The 20,608-nt window shown below is 43.9% G+C and overlaps 2 protein-coding genes across 2 annotated transcripts; both read right to left on the minus strand.

The window, feature by feature from the left end:
* Positions 1-2,800: 2,800 nt before the first annotated feature.
* Positions 2,801-4,541, minus strand: LOC127765141 (pentatricopeptide repeat-containing protein At2g42920, chloroplastic-like). Its single transcript, XM_052289981.1, has one exon. It carries the CDS (start codon positions 4,539-4,541, stop codon positions 2,970-2,972), a length of 1,572 nt encoding a protein of 523 aa, XP_052145941.1. The 3' UTR covers positions 2,801-2,969.
* Positions 4,542-4,571: 30 nt separating this feature from the next.
* Positions 4,572-9,257, minus strand: LOC127765142 (guanine nucleotide-binding protein subunit gamma 1). The gene is made up of 4 exons (XM_052289982.1): positions 8,915-9,257; positions 5,528-5,580; positions 5,349-5,393; positions 4,572-5,264 (listed from the first exon to the last, which is right to left on the minus strand). The coding sequence occupies exons 1-4, from the start codon at positions 9,011-9,013 to the stop codon at positions 5,180-5,182; spliced, it is 282 nt and encodes a 93-aa protein (XP_052145942.1). The 5' UTR covers positions 9,014-9,257; the 3' UTR covers positions 4,572-5,179.
* Positions 9,258-20,608: the final 11,351 nt, after the last annotated feature.

The raw sequence follows: 20,608 nt of genomic DNA on the forward strand, positions 1-20,608 counted from the left end.
GTGCAGTTGTAAAGTTTTAGTACATTGTTTTCTCGTAAATTGGGTTAACTCTAGAAATCCTTACCCTTTTAGAGATTTTCTTTGAAACAAAAAGGATGGACGCTTCAACATCTAAGGCGCTTGCTCACTTGGTTCGGTTGTAACAGCTCGCCCTACAGAACTACGCTCTACGGATCCCATTCCATCTAATATGACATGTAGTCCTACTTACACATAGCACCACACTTACACTTTAGTCATCGTTTCATGTAAAAAGGTTAATCCAGTAAAAAAGCAAGTGCACATAACATTGATAAGCACATTTTAATTGAGACAAGATATCACACACACATACCTGCATAGCCACATAGGTAAATGTCCAATAATACGCTCCAAGTATATAGACATATAGGCAAATGTCCAGAAATATGTCCTCTCCCCTCTTAGGATATGGACGTAGGCAAATGTCCAGAAATATGTCCTCTCCCCTCTTAGGATATTGACGTACGTCAAGTGCTACGCGCAACCACACAGTCGAGCCTAACACATTCGACGAATAGGTCCACTTACATTTTCGTGCTCGTTTCATGTAAAAGAGTTAACCCAAAAGTAGTATATGGTTGGTGGGAGAAGGCTTTATAAATTTGTTTTACTCTTGCTCAACTAGCTATTCAAGGTGTGGTGCTAATCACATGCACACAACACTCATATGCCACAGAATCACATCCTAATTAGGTCAGGATAATGCATCGACTTTAAACTTTGCTGAAAAGGAGGAACACGGCCATGTAAAAGCGAGTGTCACCTTTTCAGAATAACTTCGGAGGAAATATTGTCAAGCTAGCATATATATGAGAAGGTTTAACATTAGAATGTGCTTACGTGTTTATTTTAGATAAGTTTTGTCTCCATTTGATTATTTGCAGTTTTATGGTATGGCAGCCAGGGTTTTCCTACCACATGGTAATTAACCAAGTTTACCATGAGGCTTCGGTAGTGGAAACTCCCGATAGTATCTACTCCCTCTATCCCAAAATCTCTCCATCTCAAAATGTAGGTTTAAATTTTATCATAAATATAACAACTTAGGACATGTAAAAGACTTTCATCACTTTCATACTACCCCTCCTATCCTTTAGTTTTATTATTATAGTACGAGCCTATATCTACCCAAGTTAAATAATTAAGTCTTTCTACCCCTATTTCTAATACATGTGCAATCCCTAATTAATATAAAATTGCTATATTTTCAGAATGAAAGGAGTAGTTTATAGTACAATTAGGTGAGAAAAAAAATCAAAGTTGATATCATATTCTGCAGCCAAATGTAAATTGGAACTTAAAAAAGAAAAATAATTAACAAATGCGCTTCACCGAAAGAGAGCACTATTCATGAAACCCATTTAGGTCCACTTGAGAGGAAAATGTGATTCCTTTATTTTTCAGTGTAGAAAATGTCATGTCAAAATTTTTAGCATGATTACTATATTATTTTACATTTTTCTAGATTTTTCCTATTTTTTCTAAAATTATACAATTTCCTGAATCTTTTCTACTTGTTTTTCTTTGTTTTCTGCAATTTTCATTTCTCTAAATAACATACCGTGGTTACCTCCACTTACCGTATGGTTACCATCCATGCATTACTGTGATGGTCGAGGAATTTTAAAAATTTTGGATTAAAAAAATTAAAGACGAATGTTGCACGATTTTTTGCGGTAGCTAAGGATTGTAACTACTCGTATGTAACAAGATACGGCTATATCCATTCTACAATGCAGGGGCTAGGATAATAATATGTATCCCATCCTCTTGAAAAGTTGATAAAGCTGCAATTGTGCATACGTTTTGGACCAGCAAAACTTTCCTGTGATGGGCTGGCCCTCATACTCTTCGTCCCTTAATTTGTTGGTAGAAGTATAGAACACACGGGAAGCAGAGCCCAATTCGAGCTATTTTTTTTCTGATTTCGTAACATGTTCTATGTTGCATGTGAAAATACATCATCTAATGTACTCCTTTCGTCCCACGAAAAATCCATTCCATCCCGAGGTGGATTAATAGAGTGAGAATGACTAAAATACTCTTAATCATTGAAAAAATAGTAAGAATGATGGGTAAATAAAGGGTATTAAAGGTATAAACTTCTCGTTTTACGTGTTGATGGTAGGTAGAATGGTAGAAGTTAGTTTTTTTGGACAAAATTCAAACTCTAAAAGTTAATTTTTTTTTTTTGGTGGAGGGAGTAATAATAGTATTACTTATCTAGGCATGTAACAAGGACATCACTAATCTTGTTTGATCATTACTTTTCACAAATGTTGGTAGATGCCCAATTGCCCATCCATTACATCCAAGTTTGTATTATCTAAAAAATACATCCAAGATTTTATCACGTGATAAAGAGTAGATTTGAGAAAATCATATTTTGTCAGAATTTCATTAGACTACATATTTAAGAGTTTGTATTGTAGAATTTCAGGTTTTGAGCTTAAGTTATCATAAAACTATATGTTTTAAACTATATACAAATCACCCACAATGACAAACGAGTCCTACTCGCACTCACGAGAATTACTAGTTTTTTGATGTCCAACATCCGTATCACGTTTTCGTGTTCTAGGTAAAGTTCACAATCTTTGAGCATCTTATAGCAAAATTTCCCTTATAATGTTTTATCACAAACTTCAAGTGTTTTTACATGCAAGACCCACTTGTCAGGTAATGGTGCATGTGAAGGTGTAGCCTAATAAAACATGTAGTTTTACAATAATTTGAGAAAAAAGATGTGTAGTTGTTCAGTACAAAATATTATTAAATCTATAATTTTGCAATAGATTAGACAAAAACATCTGTAGTATTCAGAAATTCGCTCTTAAGTAGAATTATGCAAAATTTACAGGTCGATGCTTCTATACATTTTACAATCTTGGTTTATGTGCCATCTTAACTTTTTAGCTGTGACCTGAAATAATTAAGTCGCAACATTTTTAGCTGACGAATTCGTGCACAACACCATCCACCTCGATCATGCTACATCCGGGCACCTTGCCCACGCCTTCCTCCCTCATCCTCCCCCTCACCGCGGCGCCGCGCCGCGCCTCGCCGCCGCGCGCCAGCGCGCTCGCCGCGAGCACGTACGCGCCGCTGTCGCGCGGGTCGCACCGCACGGCCTCCCTCGCCGCGCGCGCCGCCGCCTCGGCGTCGCCGTGCAGCCGGCACCCGGACAGCAGCGCGCCCCAGACGGCCGCGTCGGGCGCCACCGGCATCGCCGCGATCGCGCCCTCGGCCTCCCGGAGCCTCCCCGCCCTGGCGAGCGCGTCGACGAGGCAGCCGTAGTGCTCGACCCCCGGGACGACGCCGTGCTCGCTCGCCATCGACGCGAGCACCGCCTTCGCCTCGTCGGCCATGCCGGAGTGGCCGTACGCCATCAGGATCGCGATGAAGGTGACGTTGTCGGGGCGTAGGCCGTGAGGCCTCAGCTCGGAGAACAAGGCGGCCGCTTCTCGCCATTGCCCGTGCACTGCGTGCCCAAGCATCATGGAGTTCCAGGACGAGAGCTTGGCCTGGCCCCGCGATCTCGACGCGTCGAACACCTCGCGAGCCTTGCGTATGTCGCCGCACTTGCAGTACATGTCCACCAGGGCGGTGACCACGAGCGCGTTCATGGCGACGTCGTGCTTGTCTATGTAGGCGTGCACCCACGCGCCCTGCTCCAGCGCGCCGAGGCTGGCGCAGCAGCCGAGGACGCTGACGAGCACGTTGGCGTTCGGCTCCACGCCCTCCGCCTGCATCGCCGAGAAGAGCTCCACGGCGTCGTGGCACCTCGAGGCGCGGGAGTAGGCGCTCACCATGGCGCTCCACGTCGCGACGGTCCGGGCCGGCATGCCGTCGAACACCGCCCGCGCCTCGTCGACGCGCCCGGCCCTCGCCAGCGCCACGATCGCGCTGTTGCACGCCACGGCGTCGAACGCCTCGCACCGCGCGAGCAGCGCTATCGCCTCGTCCGCGGCGCCGCGCGACGCGTACATGGCGATCACGGAGTTGCGCACGTACGCGTCCCCGCCGAGGCCGAGTTTGACCACCATGCCGTGGAGCCCGGCCCCGTCGCCGGCGCGGCCGAGGCGCGCGTACGCCGCGAACAGCGACGGGAACGTGCGCCGCTCGGGCGGCGTCGGCGACCCGAGCATGTCGACGAACAGCGCCACGGCCGCGCCGGGCCCCGGGCCGTCGGCCAGCGCGCGTATGGCGGTGTTCCACATGAACGCGTTGGGCCTCGGGTGGTGCCTGACGAGGCGGGCGGCGTAGGCGGCGTCGCGTCCGTCGCCGGCACAGAAGGCGACGGCGCGGCTGGCGGCGATGGGGTCCCTGGCGAGGCCGGACTTGACGAGCGCGGCGTGGAGCTGGCGGAGGTGCGCCATGGAGGCGCATTGCGTGTGCAGGAGGGTGAGGGCCGGGTGGGATGCGAGGAAGGCGGAGATGGAGGCCGACGAGGGGAGGAGAGGACGGCTGCTCGCCGGCGACGGCGACGGCGAGGAGGGAGACGAGCAAGCGCGCGCCATTGCTGTGTAGTTTTGGATAAGGTCCCTTCACTTGTGGCCTATGAGAGTTGAAGAGAGAGAACCAGCTGCTTATTGGGCTGGGCCTCTGTGAGCTGGGCTTCTCTTGAATGGGCCAGAAGAGCTAGTGGAAAGTTAATGCGATCCATGAAAGAGCCAGTTTCTTTCACATCAATGCAGGATTCAGAATTCTTGTCAAGATAGAATCAGTCATCATTCTTCAGAAATGGTGTTCACAAGATTCAGCATGGTAACTAACTGAACAAGGGTAGAAACATCTAAAGAAATGTCAGATAGAACTAACCTCACAGCCTCACAGGGAATATTTTTTTTAGTCAAATGTTGCAGTTGAGAGATCCCATACTTTAACAACAGCAGAAATGCAGCCAATCAAACTAAATGCACAGAAAATTTCAATACGAAGAAACTTGTCGAACAAAGATTAAGCTAACTCATTGCTGCCACTTATGTATTCCACAGTTCTCTTCTCATTCTACTCCACTCTCTGATGCCCATACTCAGTACAGTAAAAGAATTTCCCCCCTCACCTTTAATGACTAATGACATTCATGCTGGGAAGACCAAAAACAATTTACAGTTTGCAGCAATCATTGTCTCCCCTCGGTGTTGCTTGCCAAGAATCACAAAAACCAGCATTTGCATCTGCGCAGATCTTGCGGACCTTCAAACCATCTGTCCCAAGACTGGCAAGCAGGCCCATTAGTCCTGCGGTAACAGAAAGAAGCGGCATAAGAGTTTTGAGGCAGAGATATTTGGATAAATTTAGAAATAGGATGTTTATGTCGTTACACTGGAAGTAGAGGATCCGCTTTGCTCTCCGCTGTTACCATAAGCCTGGTAAATGTTAACAGTGCAATCAGTAACTAACAGTAAAACCACCACAAAAGATGCTTTTTAAGCAGGAAGACGAGAGCATAAAATGTCTGAAAGTAATATTAGAATTGGTGAAGTTTTCTTCTAGCACGTACTCTTGCAATGCTGCTGACACCTTATCCGTTTTATCAAGCTCTTCAAGTTCCTCCTGCATACAATGAAGTCACACTGAGAACATTTCAGGTTTGGTAGGGATTAGGGAAAGGGAAACCAGAAACATTTTAAAGGAAAAAAGGATCATTCTTTCATGCTGTACAGAATTCTATATCTGAAGAAGAAAAAGGAATCCCTGCCAGCTCTACAGATAATTGTGTAAGAATGGAGAAGGAACAAATCTAGTCCATATCAGCACCATTGAGAAATTTAAAATGATTTAATTTGGAAATGTGTGCCTTATTCTGCTGTGCAAGTAGCTTTCGCGTTGCATTCATGTAATGTGCAGCTAATACACAAGTTGGGGCTGTTCGAAATAAATTTGTCAGAATTCTACACAGATGAAATAGATTGGCCACACACTCCACCTTTGCACTGCAATCCAATCTATTCCAAAATGCAATCAGAGCAGCCTAAAACAGCAAACTGTATATAGGTTTAACATAAATGACAAAATATCGAGATTTAACAATCAAAATGAAAATGATTAACAACAAGGATTCCTAACAAGTGAACTTTTAGTAATAGTATTATTAGCCATAGTTCTTAGGTGATGAAAACCAAAGGTTTCTACTTGGTTATGTGAAGAAAGCTTGTAGTCCAATGCAGGTATCATGTGGGACCTCCAGTCTGCTAGGCACAAGGAGGCAGCAAACTCTACTAAGAATAAGTTGTATCTGATTAGGTGTCCTTTAAATTTGGAATTGTTTAGATAGTTAGTTAGGGACAACTTGAGTTGCATTCAACTTATTATAGATAAGTTGTGTACTTGTGTTAGTTCACATTGTTCTGAGGAGTCACGCCAGCCCTAAAGGCAAGTAATAAAATAATCTAATTCCACTATTCTCTTTCTTCCATTCCAGCCTCCTTGGCACTCCACCCGACCACAGCAGCGCAGCCACACCATCGAGATCCAGGGCCAAATCCAATTACTTCACATGATTATGCACTTCATCAAATCCCTCCCATAAACATGCCTGCCCATGACAGCATGTCATCTTCATGTGATCCAAATGTCTACGATTTTGGTTTTACTTTCAGTGCGAGGAGCCTCAGGTGTGTCTGTTAGTGTGAGCCATACTTACCGATAAAAAGATTGGCAGTTGAGTTAACCAGTGAACGCACTTTAGTTCATTTTCTTCAAATATAGATGTATAAATTTGACGATAAATTAGGAGGCCAGTGAACCATCAATTCTATGAAGTGGGTTAGTAGGCTAAGACCCACTAAATTACGTGCCCCAGCCATACTTTGGAGCGCATGGCCATGGTCCATGGATCTCGATACACATGGACAACAGGTTTTATGATCATTGGGAATTTCCTTTTTCTTATGCTTGTTACCACTTCTTTTTATCAATGTGATTGTATATCACAAGTTTGCAATAAGTGCAGCTATGTATACCCCTGATATAGAGACCGAGTGAGATTCTTCCATTATCTAAAGAAAGGTGATAAACACCCATTAGTCCTTGGTAGTTTTATTTTCTAGTTACTTTATTTACTCAGTTGAGTATGGTAAACTCACAGTACATGACTTCAAAGGTCACTTTCCCATCTGAGTATGTGACAGATCCGATGTTGACAGAAGAAAGAAGAAAACTTCCTCCAATGAGAAGGAATGAGAACTACAGTGTGATACTGTACCAATTGCAATAGGATTTACTACAAAAACGCAAATGAAGTTCTATTGTGTGGTTCATTAAATTGATTCTATTTGTTCACTGTTGTTATTTCAAGACAGACTACAGTACGATGTTGACAACAGCATTTACCACCCAAAAAAAAAACTATAAAATGAAGTTCTATTGTGTGGTTCATTAAATTGATTCTATTTGTTCACTGTTGTTATTTCAAGACAGACTACAGTACGATGTTGACAACAGCATTTACCACAAAAGAAGAACTACATTTACATTACGACTTACTTGTATCCTCTGAAACTGGTACCCATGTGCATAATGAAGAGATTTAACACAAAATACTAAAACAGTGTTATAGAACAAACAGATAAACATTCTTCTAGAATGATTGTTCTCCTTTCTCTTCACAATCTTGATTCCTCCTCAATAGTGAGTACAGAGCATTGATAGTATTCATTTGGCGTCTAATTCTAAGAACTTACAAATTAAGCATTTTGAGTGATGCACATAACTAAAATGGTTAGCTGATTACTCAAAGAACATACAGACAAGTTCCTTTTTATTTGTTGATAGAGCAAGGATATATTGCAGATGTCATGTTTGCAAAGGGGCAATCATGTCAGAATGCCCCTTACACATCATAAGTACTGTAAAATAACACAAAAACAGATAGAACTATCAAGTAACAGAAAATAACTATGTCAACAAAAATTAGTGAATTCACAGCGGTACTTTCCTGTACCAGCAGTGAACAAATTGGCTAGCGAGTCATGCTAAGGTTTCGCAGCAATCAATTTCATTTACCATTTCATAAATCCTAGTGTTATTTTAGAGTTTAGGAGAACCATTTATTCAGCAAGCCTTTTGATCCAACAAAAAACTAGATTGGATCTCACAAAACAAACCAGAACACATGGCTACCCATTCTAAACAGGTCCCCAGGAAGGGGCATCAGTATTCAGTAGTATCCCTGAAGCAGTCTTCACTCTTGAGTACACTGTCAGTCCCCAATCATTAGATGACACAGAAGAGCACTTTTGTTTCTCTGGGCTCTGGTATAGATCCTTAAAAAAAAAAAAAAAGAACTCTACAAACTACAAATAGTCAGGCAGGAAATACTAGAAAAGAAAAGGCCCACAAAAAGGTACAGAAATAAATATTTTTTTGTTTAGGACAAGCAGGCTCTGCACGGCGACCATGCACATGCGCTTGACTTCTCTGCTCCTCTCCCCCCACATTTCCTCACCCATATGGGCCGCCATGGGGATCAAGCAAGTTCGGACAGAAGGCAACAAAAAGAAACCTTGGACAAACATGGCGAGCGCTTCGTGCTCGGTCATATGGGAACATGGGATTGGAATCATTGAACATGATCGAGCCGAGCGAAATGTTAGGCAAAAAAGCATAGCATGCATTTTCGTTAATTTCGAGGCGGAATATGCGGCACCTTTGCAGAGGAGAATTGAAATGCTCTCCTCCATTAATTTCACACCAAATAATCCCCATAACAGAAAGTCCTAAAGAAACTATTTTTCTTTCCTTTTTTCCCCCTTTTTTGCTATATACTCCTAGATGAAATCTAACCTTTAATACTGCAAGAATTCTGGAACCAAATTTGGGAAGAAGACCGGTAATGCTAGTCGACCAAGAAACAAGGGAGGAAGAGGAGAGAGAGAGGGAGACGGACCTCGAGAAAGCGCGCCTCTTGCTCGAGCTTCTTGAGCTCCGCCTGGATCCGGTGCCGCCCCCGCGTGTCCCCGGCGTCCCCTCCTCCTCCGGCCTGCATCACCGCCGTTCGATCCGGTGCGGGTGCGGTGGTGCGGGTGGGTTGGGCAGAGCAGCAAAAGACGAGAGAGGAGGAGAGAAGTGGAGGTGGAGTTGTCACGGACGGAGTGCGGGGTGGCGACGGAAAAGGTTGGTTTTTTTTTTCTTTTGGCTCTGTCTCTGTCTCTCTCGCTGTGGTTTCTGAATGATGGACGACGGGAGTACGGGACGGATCTTCTGCCTGCAACTTTCAGACTTGGGAGTACAGGTTTTCAGTTTCAGTTTCAGGTTCAGGTTCAGTCGAGCGAGACGCTGCATGTGTCTTATACTTTTCCCATTGTCTCTTTCTTTGGCCCCGTCATTTCGGTTATTTTTATGTTTGTAAAATCAAATTTTAATTTTTATAACTTAATTTTAGAGTGACGAAATCCAGTAAGATATACTCCCTCTGTCCTATGAATAACCAACCTAGTACCGGATGTGACACATCCTAGTACAACAAATATGAATATGTCATATCCAGTACTGATTTTTTTTTTATAAAGGGAGTAGTAGGACATTGATTTTGCAAACAAGTAGTTTATATTTAATTTATGTTTTTTAATCGTAGTTTGTTTCATAATATTTGCTTCTGAGTCACTAAAGACACGTATATAAAAACCTTACTTAGGAATTTACATTTTTAAGTTGCTAATAATTTGTATGGATAAACCTAAGTATGTGTGGAACGATGGGACTGTTGATCTTCGTTTGCGTTCGTTTTTCTTTTCTTTTACTCGTTTGGCTCTTCCGTAAATACATGTTTTATATTATTTTTTTTGCTGACGTAAACAAAATACATTTATCTCATGTATATGTTTTTTTAACTTCGCCATGGGTGTCATGACTCATGAGCCAGTCCATGAGTCCATCGATCCACTGCTTTGATCAAGAGCTAGATGCGGCAACATTTCATCAAAGTCATAATCCACGAGCATAACGATCATGACATCAAGCAAATTTTCTACCAGGTACTCCTGTCGTATCGGATATATGATGTTTTTATTAGATAACAATAGGTGAACAGTGAATCCCACCAATTTTATTGATCTCAATATGTCCTCTTTTACAGTGTATGTATACATGATGCCTAGGATTCTCCTAGGACTTAGGGGAGATTTAAGCCTCTGAATGTGGCTATTTATATGTCACAAATGCTCCTTAAAATGACTGTTACAAGATTGATGATTCACTTGATCGCTGCAATTGCTGCCCTTTGATAAGATCAAATATGGCCTAATGATGCTTTTGTAACACTCCTCATTTTTATCGAGTCCATCTTGAGATCAACTTGTTCTTTAATTCCTTTGAAAAACCCTGTGGGAAAAAAATAGAAATAATGTGATTGGTGATTACTCTATCAGAAACATGTAAGGTTTAAGTGGTAATCCATGCCTTGTTTTATGTCTAGAAAAACCCCTGTGAGGAAAACATGAGATAAGACATAAGCTTGTATCTAACATTGTCTCATTAAAAACTTTGTATGAGAAAAACCGGATGGTAAATCTTACATGTTTCTGATAGAGTAATCACCAATCATATTATTCTTATTTATTCACACAAGGTTTTTCTAAGGAATTAAAGAACAAGTTGATCTCAAGATGGACTCAATCAAAATGGGGAGTGTTACAAAAGCATCATTAGGCCATATTTGATCTCATCAAAGGGCAACAATGGCAGCAATCAAGTGAATCATCAATCTTGTTACAACCATTTTAAGGAGTATTTGCAACATATAAACAACCACATTTAGAGGCTTAAATCTCCCTTAAATCCTAGGAGAATCCTAGACATGTATACATACAAATCCTCGCTATAAAAGGGGACATATTGAGATCAATAAAATTGAAGGGATTCATTGTTTCACTGTTCACCTATTGTCCTCTAATAGTTTTGTAAGCATGTATCCTAGGGGGCGAGAATTAATATAGGAACTTTAAAAGAAAGAGTTCAGTTACATATTAAGGGATCCTTCAGGGAAAAAAAGTAGAGATGAATTTTAATAGATTTGGATCCTATAAGAAAAATAATCCTATGAGGCAATTTATAACAAAGAATTGAGTCCGTGATTCCAGTGAAATGGCAATGTTTCATGGGAATTTTTCTTATGCTCCATCCAAATGGTTATCTATGTAGTTTTTTTTTAAAAAAAATTCATTCCTTTGGATTCAAGTGTCATTACATTTTAATCATATATATTTTTCGTTTATGCATGTGTTTTGAGAATTCATGTATTCCAAAAGAGCCGTAATACATTACGAAAGAAAGATCTTGAATTGAACTTTTGTTAAGGCATGATTTTCACAAATCACGTAGTATATACGAACAAAATATGTTCATGCATGCATATGTTTAGTATTCATCATTTTTTATGCATGGCATATAGCAACGCTTATCCCTACATAAGCGCATATGATTGAGAGATGATGAAAGGAATCTTGTGCTCTGCATTTGTTTACATGAGATTTGGGCACACGATATATGATGAATGATTGAGCAAAACCTCGCAACATGCCAAGCATGTTCATCTATATATAAAAGAAAAGAAAAGAAAAATGCCAGGCATGTTCATGAGCTTTTCAATATTTGCATGTGATCGAGCTAGGCGCATTAATAAACTACATATGACAAAATGTGATAGGCTTATTGGCATGCACAGTATACACATATAAAAACGTGAGAAAGTGTCGTCTTGTGTTGTGTCTCATCATGCATCACCATGGTCGATGCACTAATTTTGTTCTCGAGATTTAGTATTGTTTTTTGTTTTCTACTCTGTTCTCGGCCAGACACTTGAGTACTAGTACACACCAAGGTGCACGGCTGAATTGAGCTATGAATCTATAGCAAAATTTTCATACCCAATCACTCACAACTAGCCCACGGATATATAAGAAATGCAATTAAAATATTTAAGAATAGAGAGAGAAAATTGTATAGAAAGTAGTACCATTATATTTTCACACTACTACAAAATTCATTTTTCCGTGCGGTCAAAACATATTTTTCCGTGCGAAGGTAACGCCCGTCTGCACCGAAGTGTATGTGAAAATCAACATTTTCGTGTGCGGGTGACCTAACCGCACGGGATAACCCATACGGTTAAATTATACCAACCACACGGAAAGAAAAAAAGCCCAAAAAAAAATCAAAAAATCCTGATCCCGCAGCCGCCGTATCCCGATTCTGATCCGCACGGTGGTTGCGCAGCCGCCGGTCCCGCCGCCACCGCTCCGCCTCCGCCAGCAGTCGTCGTCGTTGTCGTTGCTGTCGTCATGCCGCCGCTCCCGTCGTCGTCGCTGTCGTAGCACAGCCGCCATTCCCCGCCGCAGCCGCTCATGCATGCATGCTGCTACTGCATTTCCTGGGCCTAGCTTCATTTGCTCATACATGCATGCTGTTACTTGTTGCCTCCGCCGCGAGATGGCGGCGACTCATCCGTCACGATCTCCGCCGCGACCTTGTCCACGGTCTTCGCCACCATCTGCATTGCGCCACCACCACCCGGCAGCGCCCCGGCTCCGCTTAGGGACAACGCCCTCCGGCTCCGTCCGTTCGTGCCGCCCGAAGACGCTGAGTCGCGCTCCACAAAGGCGGTGATGATGCGGCGCACGGTGTCGACGTTCAGGACGCTGGCTAGAGGGCCGAGAGCTCCGCAGTCGACCACTCAGGCGGCACACCGGGACGCCGCCGCGCCGCATCCACTAGCAGCCGCCGCGCCGCCGCTGTAGTGGCCTCACCGCCGCGCCGCTCGGTGGGGATGGAGGGGGAGGGGAGGAGAGTAAAGGCAGAGAGACGGAGGGGTGGGGTGGAGTAAAGGCAGAGAGAGAATAGAAAGGAAAAGGAAAGAGATAGTGTGAAAATTTTGAAATGGGTGAGAGGGAGAAGAGGGAGAGGTATTTTCTCGTGTAGTCCACTTAATAGACCCGCACACGAAAATTGAATTTTCCGTGCGGTTCTCTTAAGTCGACCGCATAGGATAATGAGGATTTTCTCGTGCGGTCGTGTTAAGGCGCCCGCATGGGATAATGTATTTTCCCGTGTGGGCGACAGTCCGACGCTGGTCATCTGATTTTTCCAGATGGCGCCACTTACGGCCCGTCTAGAAACAAACAGGCCCGACGTCTAGGAAAATGTTTTATGCAGTAGTGTCACTACTACAGAAATAGCTATTGGTGTCGGTTGGGAAATCGCTTTAGGTGCCGAATTTCCCAACCAGCACCACGGCGGTGACATAGATTACTCCGAGAGATTGGTACCGGTTTCAAAATTGGCACCTTTGAGGCGTACGCGAGCCAAGAAAACCGCTTGATGCATCGGCTCAAGCCGATGCACCGAGCTGCTCCATGTTGCCCCAAATCCAAATTCAAATCCTCAAATCAAAATTCATCGATTGAATTCACATGATGAGCATACATATAATCAACAACCAAACCATCCACAAATCTAGTTCATGTCCGCCAGATCTGTGTGCCACCTTGTCATTGCCGATGAATCCGGCACAGGGGATGGGAGACTGGCCGTCGGCTGGGGCGAGGCTGGGCGATGGCCGGGGTGAGGCCGGCCACCGGGGAGAGGCACTGGCCAGGGCGAGGCCGGCCATCAGGAAGAGGCGCCGGCCGGGGGCGCTGGTTAACCGCCGACGCGCCACGCCAGGGTTCGCTAGGACGGAGGCCACGCGGTTGTACATGACCGCCAACGCACGCTCCCGCTTGCACCCGTCGTACCCGTGCGGCTACCTTGGCAACGCCATCTGCCGCGTGTCGGCAGGCCACTCGACGCCGAAGAGAGGCGTTGGCTGCCCGCCGACTAGGGCAAGGTCAGGCACTGGACGAGGTGAGTCCGGCCACCGAGGAGAGGCGCCTGCCGGGGGGAGGCGAGGCCAGCCGCCGATGGAAAGGGAGGGAGGAGATCTGGCGAGGGGGAAGAGAGAGGGAGGAGGAGATCTGGTGAAAGAGAGAGATGTGAGAGGTGGGGAAGGGATAAGGATAAGGACGAGGGAGGGGGAGGGAGTTAAATAACTCTGCGCATTTTTTTCTCCCTACGCGCTGGCTCGGTTTTTTCTCACGGCGGCTCGGCTCTTAGTGATAGGTGTCAAATTTTTAGAAAAACCGACACCTATAGTATTGGTGTCCTTTTTTCTTAACAATCGGCATCTATAATTATCCAAAGATGCCGGTTTTTGTCGTTGGCTCCTCCACGCACGCTCGGATGGGTGGGAAAGCATTATAGGTGACGGTTTTACCTATTCTGGCACATATAGTGTTGACTTGTATATGCCTTTTTTAGTAGTGTTTGGATAAAAGGTCTTTCACTACTGTAGAACCCCTTATAGGTACCGGTCATATTTGTCGGATTCCCAATTAGTACCAATTTGGTGACACCGATGCCTAACCGAATAGGTGCCAGTTTTAGAATAGGTACCGGTTGATGAGGACACCAACACCATCGATACATCCACGTCTCCACAAGTCCAACTTCATGGTCCTATTACCCGCGCTCGTGCACGTCAGCTCAACTATTAGGTGAGTTCATTCTTGAGTTCATGTTCATATTATTTATATCTCGGAGACCCGTGTACTCTTGTTTTACTTAGGAATGAGGGAGAGGATCCAAAAGGGAGAGGATTCACGCGGGTTGGATTCGGACTGCAACACAACACAACTTCTAATGACCGCCACGACTTCATACGACTTCAAATGGATCCAACCTCACATCCATATCTGTTTTGAAGAGGCCGCAATCGTCGTTTTACTACAGAAACCTTTTTCTATCTATATGCGTTACCTTATTTGGGCCCAATGGGTTATGTATCCAGTTAAGTCCGTTTGGGACGCGTCTTAGGATTACAGGACGACCTCAACTCATCCTCCCACCTATTTATTTTTCTTAGCCGCCATAGAACAATGTGGATTTTATTTAGATCAAAGTTTAGTTTCGCTACTTTGTCGAGTAATCCCGTAATCGATTAGATTGCCGGTTTGCTTGTTACGGAACCCCATATGTGATACTTTTGTTGATTCAATCCTACATCTTTAATTCACAAATTGAGTTGTTTGTTCATCTTGTTCTTGCTAGTTCTCGATTGCTTGCAGGAATAAATACCCTCGTGGTTAGGCTGACAGTTCATCCGTCGAGATTCACAATCAACTCTGGAGTTGGTGTAACGATTGCTAAGGCGCAACATCCTTGGATAGTTGTAGTTGGATCACCAATGTCGCTCCATCAATCGATTTATCCTCTTATCGAAAGATCGGGACACCCTCATGCACATCATCGGTTCTTACCCCACAACCGACACCTATAATATTCAGTGAATTAAAAAAAAAAAGAGCCCGACGAGTCACTGCCGTTTCCTTCTAGGCCGCTGGCCACCACCTCAGCCTCTGCGCGGGCCTCCTCCTCACTGCCGCTGCCACGCAATCACGCCGCTGGTCAGGCCAAAGGGGGAGCCCGTGCTCCGTCCGCCACTGTTGCCCCAGCCTGCCCCACCGCTGGGTCAACGCAGCTTCAAAGCAGCTCCTGTCCTCTCCGCACAATGTTCGTTCATCCTCAATGTTCACTCCGGCACCATCGCTGTCCTCGTCAACCTCCCCACCCCCAGTGCTGCATGGAGGAGGAACTGCGGCTGCCGCGTGGTGACCAGATCCAGCGCGACGTGGCACGGAGGTGGCGAGGAGGAAGGGCGTCGCTGGGGAAAGGAGGGGGGGCGACACGGCTAGGCGAGAGGCACCGCCAGGGAGAGGAGGAGGGGGAGTGATGGTGGGGGGGAGAGGGAGGACGAGGAGCGGTAGCACCGTTGGAGAGAGGAGGAAATTAAGGCGCGAGCGGGTGATGGGTGGGCGGAGGAGAGGAAGAGGAGATGTGATAAGGTGGGGAAGAGATAGTATGGAGAGAGATGACCGGTCGGTTTTTATGGGTATATGTGCTGGTTTTTAATTAACCAGTACCTATGATATATTATAGATAACGTTTTTTTTAAAAAAGGTACCTATAGTATTGGTGTTGGTTTTTTATTTAGAGCCGACACCTATAGTGTTTAAAGGTGTCGGTTCTATATATAATTTTTCATCGCGTGGCGTGGAGATGAGAAAAGGTTCATAAGTGCTGGTTTTAAATGAATCGGCATTTATGAACCAATACTTATGAAGGTTTTGTAATATATAGTGTTTACTTGAAAGCGTAAAGTAGCGATCGTAGCCTAGCTAATATCACCTTGTAATATATGGAGTAGTTATTAAGAAATAGGATAGGATTGAATTCCTAATCTAAGCATGAAACACACCTTTGTGTCCGAGTCACCGATGTCATGCGTAATTTGTACTCCGGAATATTATGTGTGTGAGAGAGAGTGCTATATTATGCATGCTATATTTGTCCGGCAGGTCCGCGCGCACCGCGGCGGCAACGGCGAACTTCGTCTTCCGCGGGAAGAGCATCGACGCCCAGTGTGGCTAGCTCCACGGCCGATGAGGAAGACCTCACGGCCAAGCACGACTGCACTGGCATGCGCGAATTGAAGACAGGTGCAATGTACTCCCTCCATCTCAAAATGTTTGACGCCGTTGACTTTTTTTAAAAAATTGACCTTTCGTCTTATTAAAAAAATTTAAGTAATTATTAATTTTTTTCCTATCATTTGATTTATTATTAAATATATTTTTATGTATACATATAGTTTTATACATTTCACAAAAGTTTGTGAATAAAACGAACAGTCAAACATGTTTAAAAAAGTCAACGGCGTCAAACATCTTCCCGGGAAGGAGGGAGTAGCTGGTGGGGGCAATGGCAACACGGTGACCTCGAGGCGTCAAATCGGAGCAGCACTTGCACGATGCAAACCATTGTCGGAGAAGGAGAGAGCGAGGAGGGAGGGGACAAAGCTGGGCCGTGGGCGCAGCGGAGGTGGAGGAATGCGTCGGAGACAAGGAGTGTGGTCAAGCGGCGGCAGACGATGGGGGGGACGGAGATTGGGGCCGGCAACGAGGGAGGCGGTGATTGTGGGGTCGGGCAAAGAATGGGTATGGAGACTGGGACCGGGACAGCGATGTGGCGGGCGTGGTTAGTGGGGATACACGACTTGACGAGCCACGAGAGGCATGGCGATCGGTGGAGGCAGAGGTGGCGGCGGCGGTGATCTCGAGGCAGCCGGTCCCGCTCCTGGTCTACTCCCGCTCTGCCACAACGCCCCCGAGCTGATGCGTCGGCTAGTGCGGTCTTCTCTGATCGCCGCACCGCTCCTCTCCCGCTAGCAGCCGCGTGATTGCCTTGGAAAGATGGGGAAGAGGGTGAGTGAGATGGAGAGGAGGAAGACACTGACATGTGAACGCCACATCAGCTAGAACCGGCGTAATGCCGAGGGACCAAAGTTTACGTGGTATTATGAGTCAAGGTATTGGTGGTATTTGGGCCCAAAGAGGAACTTTAGACTGGACGACAAATTGAGAACTTATTCCTTTTTGTGCTCAGGAACTTCCTGCAGGCCCAAACTTCCTGGGCCAATTTCAAATCAGCTCTGGGCTGGCCTGTGACATCCATTGGCCCATTAGGCTGGTGAGTCTTAGGCTGCATTGCAACGCCCATATTTTTTTTTTCATTTCGTTTGGAATTTCTTGCGGGATTTCTATGAATAATCCACAAAATTGAGAAAAGATAAAGGGTAGGCATACACTCACCTGTGTTTGCTAGAATGGGTTGGGAACCCATCTCCTGTGCATGGAAAACGGAGTGGTCCGTTAGTACGTAATTAATTAAGTATTAGCTTTTTTTTCAAAAATAGATCAATATAATTTTTTAAGCAACTTTCGTATAGAAACTTTTTTTAAAAAACACACCGTTTAACAGTTTGGGAAGCGTGCAAGTAGAAAACGAGGCGGAGGGAGTTGGGAACTCCTACTTGCGAACAGAGTTAATCAACTTGGAAAGAATTTTTTTTTTGTGAGTTTATCTTACCCCCAAGCTGGCAAGCTGCAATCTGATTATTATGAATAATAACGACAATAATACGCAAGTCTGTTGTAAAATCAAGGCATCTAGTTGTGTCTATATATGGTACTTGTGAAAATCGACGAACATGTGTGCGTAATAATCTAAAACAACTAGTGAAAAATACATAAAGCAACGAAAGAAACTTCATGTACGTTTTTTTTAGCAAATTTATTTACATTAGACTAGAGTGACATCAGGATAACCTATCTGGGGTGTTTGGTTTAATGTGATACAAAACTTCCCAAACATGTGATAGCATAGTTAATTTGACCATGTTAAACTAGTGTTGGATTCCTTCCAACATTTGTAACATGCCACACTTCTGTAAGCTCCCACAAAATCTTTGCCAAAACTTATCACACTTTTGACCAACAAATTAACTTGGTAGCGTACAAATTATAGCATGCATAAAATGTTTGGCAAAGTACGTGTGGATTATTCTACCAAACGTGCCCTACAAAATTGTATCAAGCCTCCATGGCTCCATCTAGCGTCCTAACTATCCACCCCATTTGTTGTTTCCATTATGTCAGACACTTGAGATTTTGTTCAACCAGCCTACAATTTCAAGCCCATTCAATTTTTTTTTCTCGAATCTAGCTAGTTTAATTTTGGTAAGATTGCTTCAAATATATATAGTTAAAATTTAAAACTTGATATTTTTTCCTTATGAGATTTTGCTGGAGATGGCGAGAACTGTGTTTGACCCTCCAAGATTTTCCTCAAAAATGACGAAAGGAAACTTGGTCTGCCCTTGATCCCACCCACCATCAACTGCAGTTCTCACTATAACGGTTTTATTGATTTATTCTAGCCGCGGTGACCTTGCACGGACACTTGCCATGCCACTTCTCTTCCTCTTTCATCCCCAACTGCCTCTTTTTCGAAGAATAGTTATAGGCCATAAGTTACAATGGTTCTTTTTTTATTCAGTTTAGCGAAAGGATTTGGATAGAATGGGTTGATTGGTTTTTTATATCACGGTAGTTTTTCCTTGAGAAATCGGTTTTTATGGAGGGGAAGCGGTTTTTAGAAAAAAGTGAGGGATGGGACAGAATTAAGGAGAACAATTCCCTCTTTTAAGTAGGAAAGATAATGGATAATCTAGAATCCCCAACTCCGTGTGCTTGTTCGGGTTGAAATAAAAGTAAAGGATGAATGAATCCTGAAGATTAATTTCTATGGGTGTCATTCGATTTGTATATATAGAAAAACCAAAAGATTTATTTCATCCACTCATACCTCTTAGAAAATTTTCTATAGGTTATTCCTTCAACTTTTTTTCTATTTATATGGGTTGAAACTCCTCTGCTCCGAATAAGCCCTTAGATAAAAATCTTAATTCAATCCCTTGGAAATATATGATAATATATGTTTCGTAGCATTTGTAACTCGTAACCCACATTATATTGACTAGGTCGTGATACGAATAATCAGGCAGGCAAGCTAAATAGCATCTGTATTGTTTTCTTTTCTTCCTATTTTATCATCTCAAAGTTAGGAAGAGCAAAACATTGGAGTTTCCAGGGGAAAAATAACGTAGCACAAACTTAACAAGTGGCACAACACAATATAATGAGCCTGCTGGATCGACTGGGGTTGTGGTTACGCCGCAGCCAACCGGAATCGCACCCACAGCCTCGACCACCGAAATGGCCCAGGGGATCTCCGCCTCAGTCGCCTGCCGCCGGCCACCCGATCCAGCTCCTCCGCAGTCGGACGCTCGGGTGAGCTCCGTCTATACCGCCGGCCGTCGAGCTCATGCGCCTCCTCCTCGGCAATCGGCCATCCGAGCACGTGTGCGTGAGAGAGAGAGAGAGAGAGAGGGGATTGGGTTGAGGAATGGGCATGACAGGTGGGCCCAGGGAGTTATTTATTTTATTTTTCTGACTGGATTGACAGGTTGGCGTCACGTGTGCAAGCTCGAGTCAAAACCACTAAAAACAGTGTTGAGGGGGGTTATTTGTTAGGTATGAATAGTTGAGGGTGTAAAATATCTGGTATTTCAGTTTGGGGGTATAATTCGATCGACCACGATAGTTGAGGGGGTAATTTGTACTTTTTCCGATGAGAAAACATTGTTTTATCAGTAAATCTAATTGGAGAGGCCTCTCCAATTAGTCTTAACCAGAGACACTCACGTGCTAGTGCTTTAGGAGTTTTGGTTGCTATTAATCCATTGAGCAAGTAGGAGAAATATTCTTATCATCTATGCTTCAAATAAAATTTTCTCTTAAATTACTTATCCGATTTACAATCCGATTACACCATTGTGTTCGTAATAATTAAATCTTTACAACAAGATCTCACATGATTATATTTTGATGAAAAATCACAAATTACTTTTAGATTTCACTAAGTTACTTCTTAGACATATAAAAGTAAATTCAGTAAAGCCTAAAAGTAATTTATATATATTATAGAAGTAACTTATAACAAAAAAGAAAGTAACTCTAATTAATGCCTTTTTTTCATTGAACAAATTATATATATATATATATATATATATATATATATATATATATATATAAGTTACTTTTAGATTTGATTAAAATACTTCCTATACATTCATAATGCTCTGAGGTGA

This window comes from Oryza glaberrima, chromosome 3, assembly GCF_000147395.1.
Source record: "Oryza glaberrima chromosome 3, OglaRS2, whole genome shotgun sequence".
Taxonomy (NCBI): domain Eukaryota; kingdom Viridiplantae; phylum Streptophyta; class Magnoliopsida; order Poales; family Poaceae; genus Oryza; species Oryza glaberrima.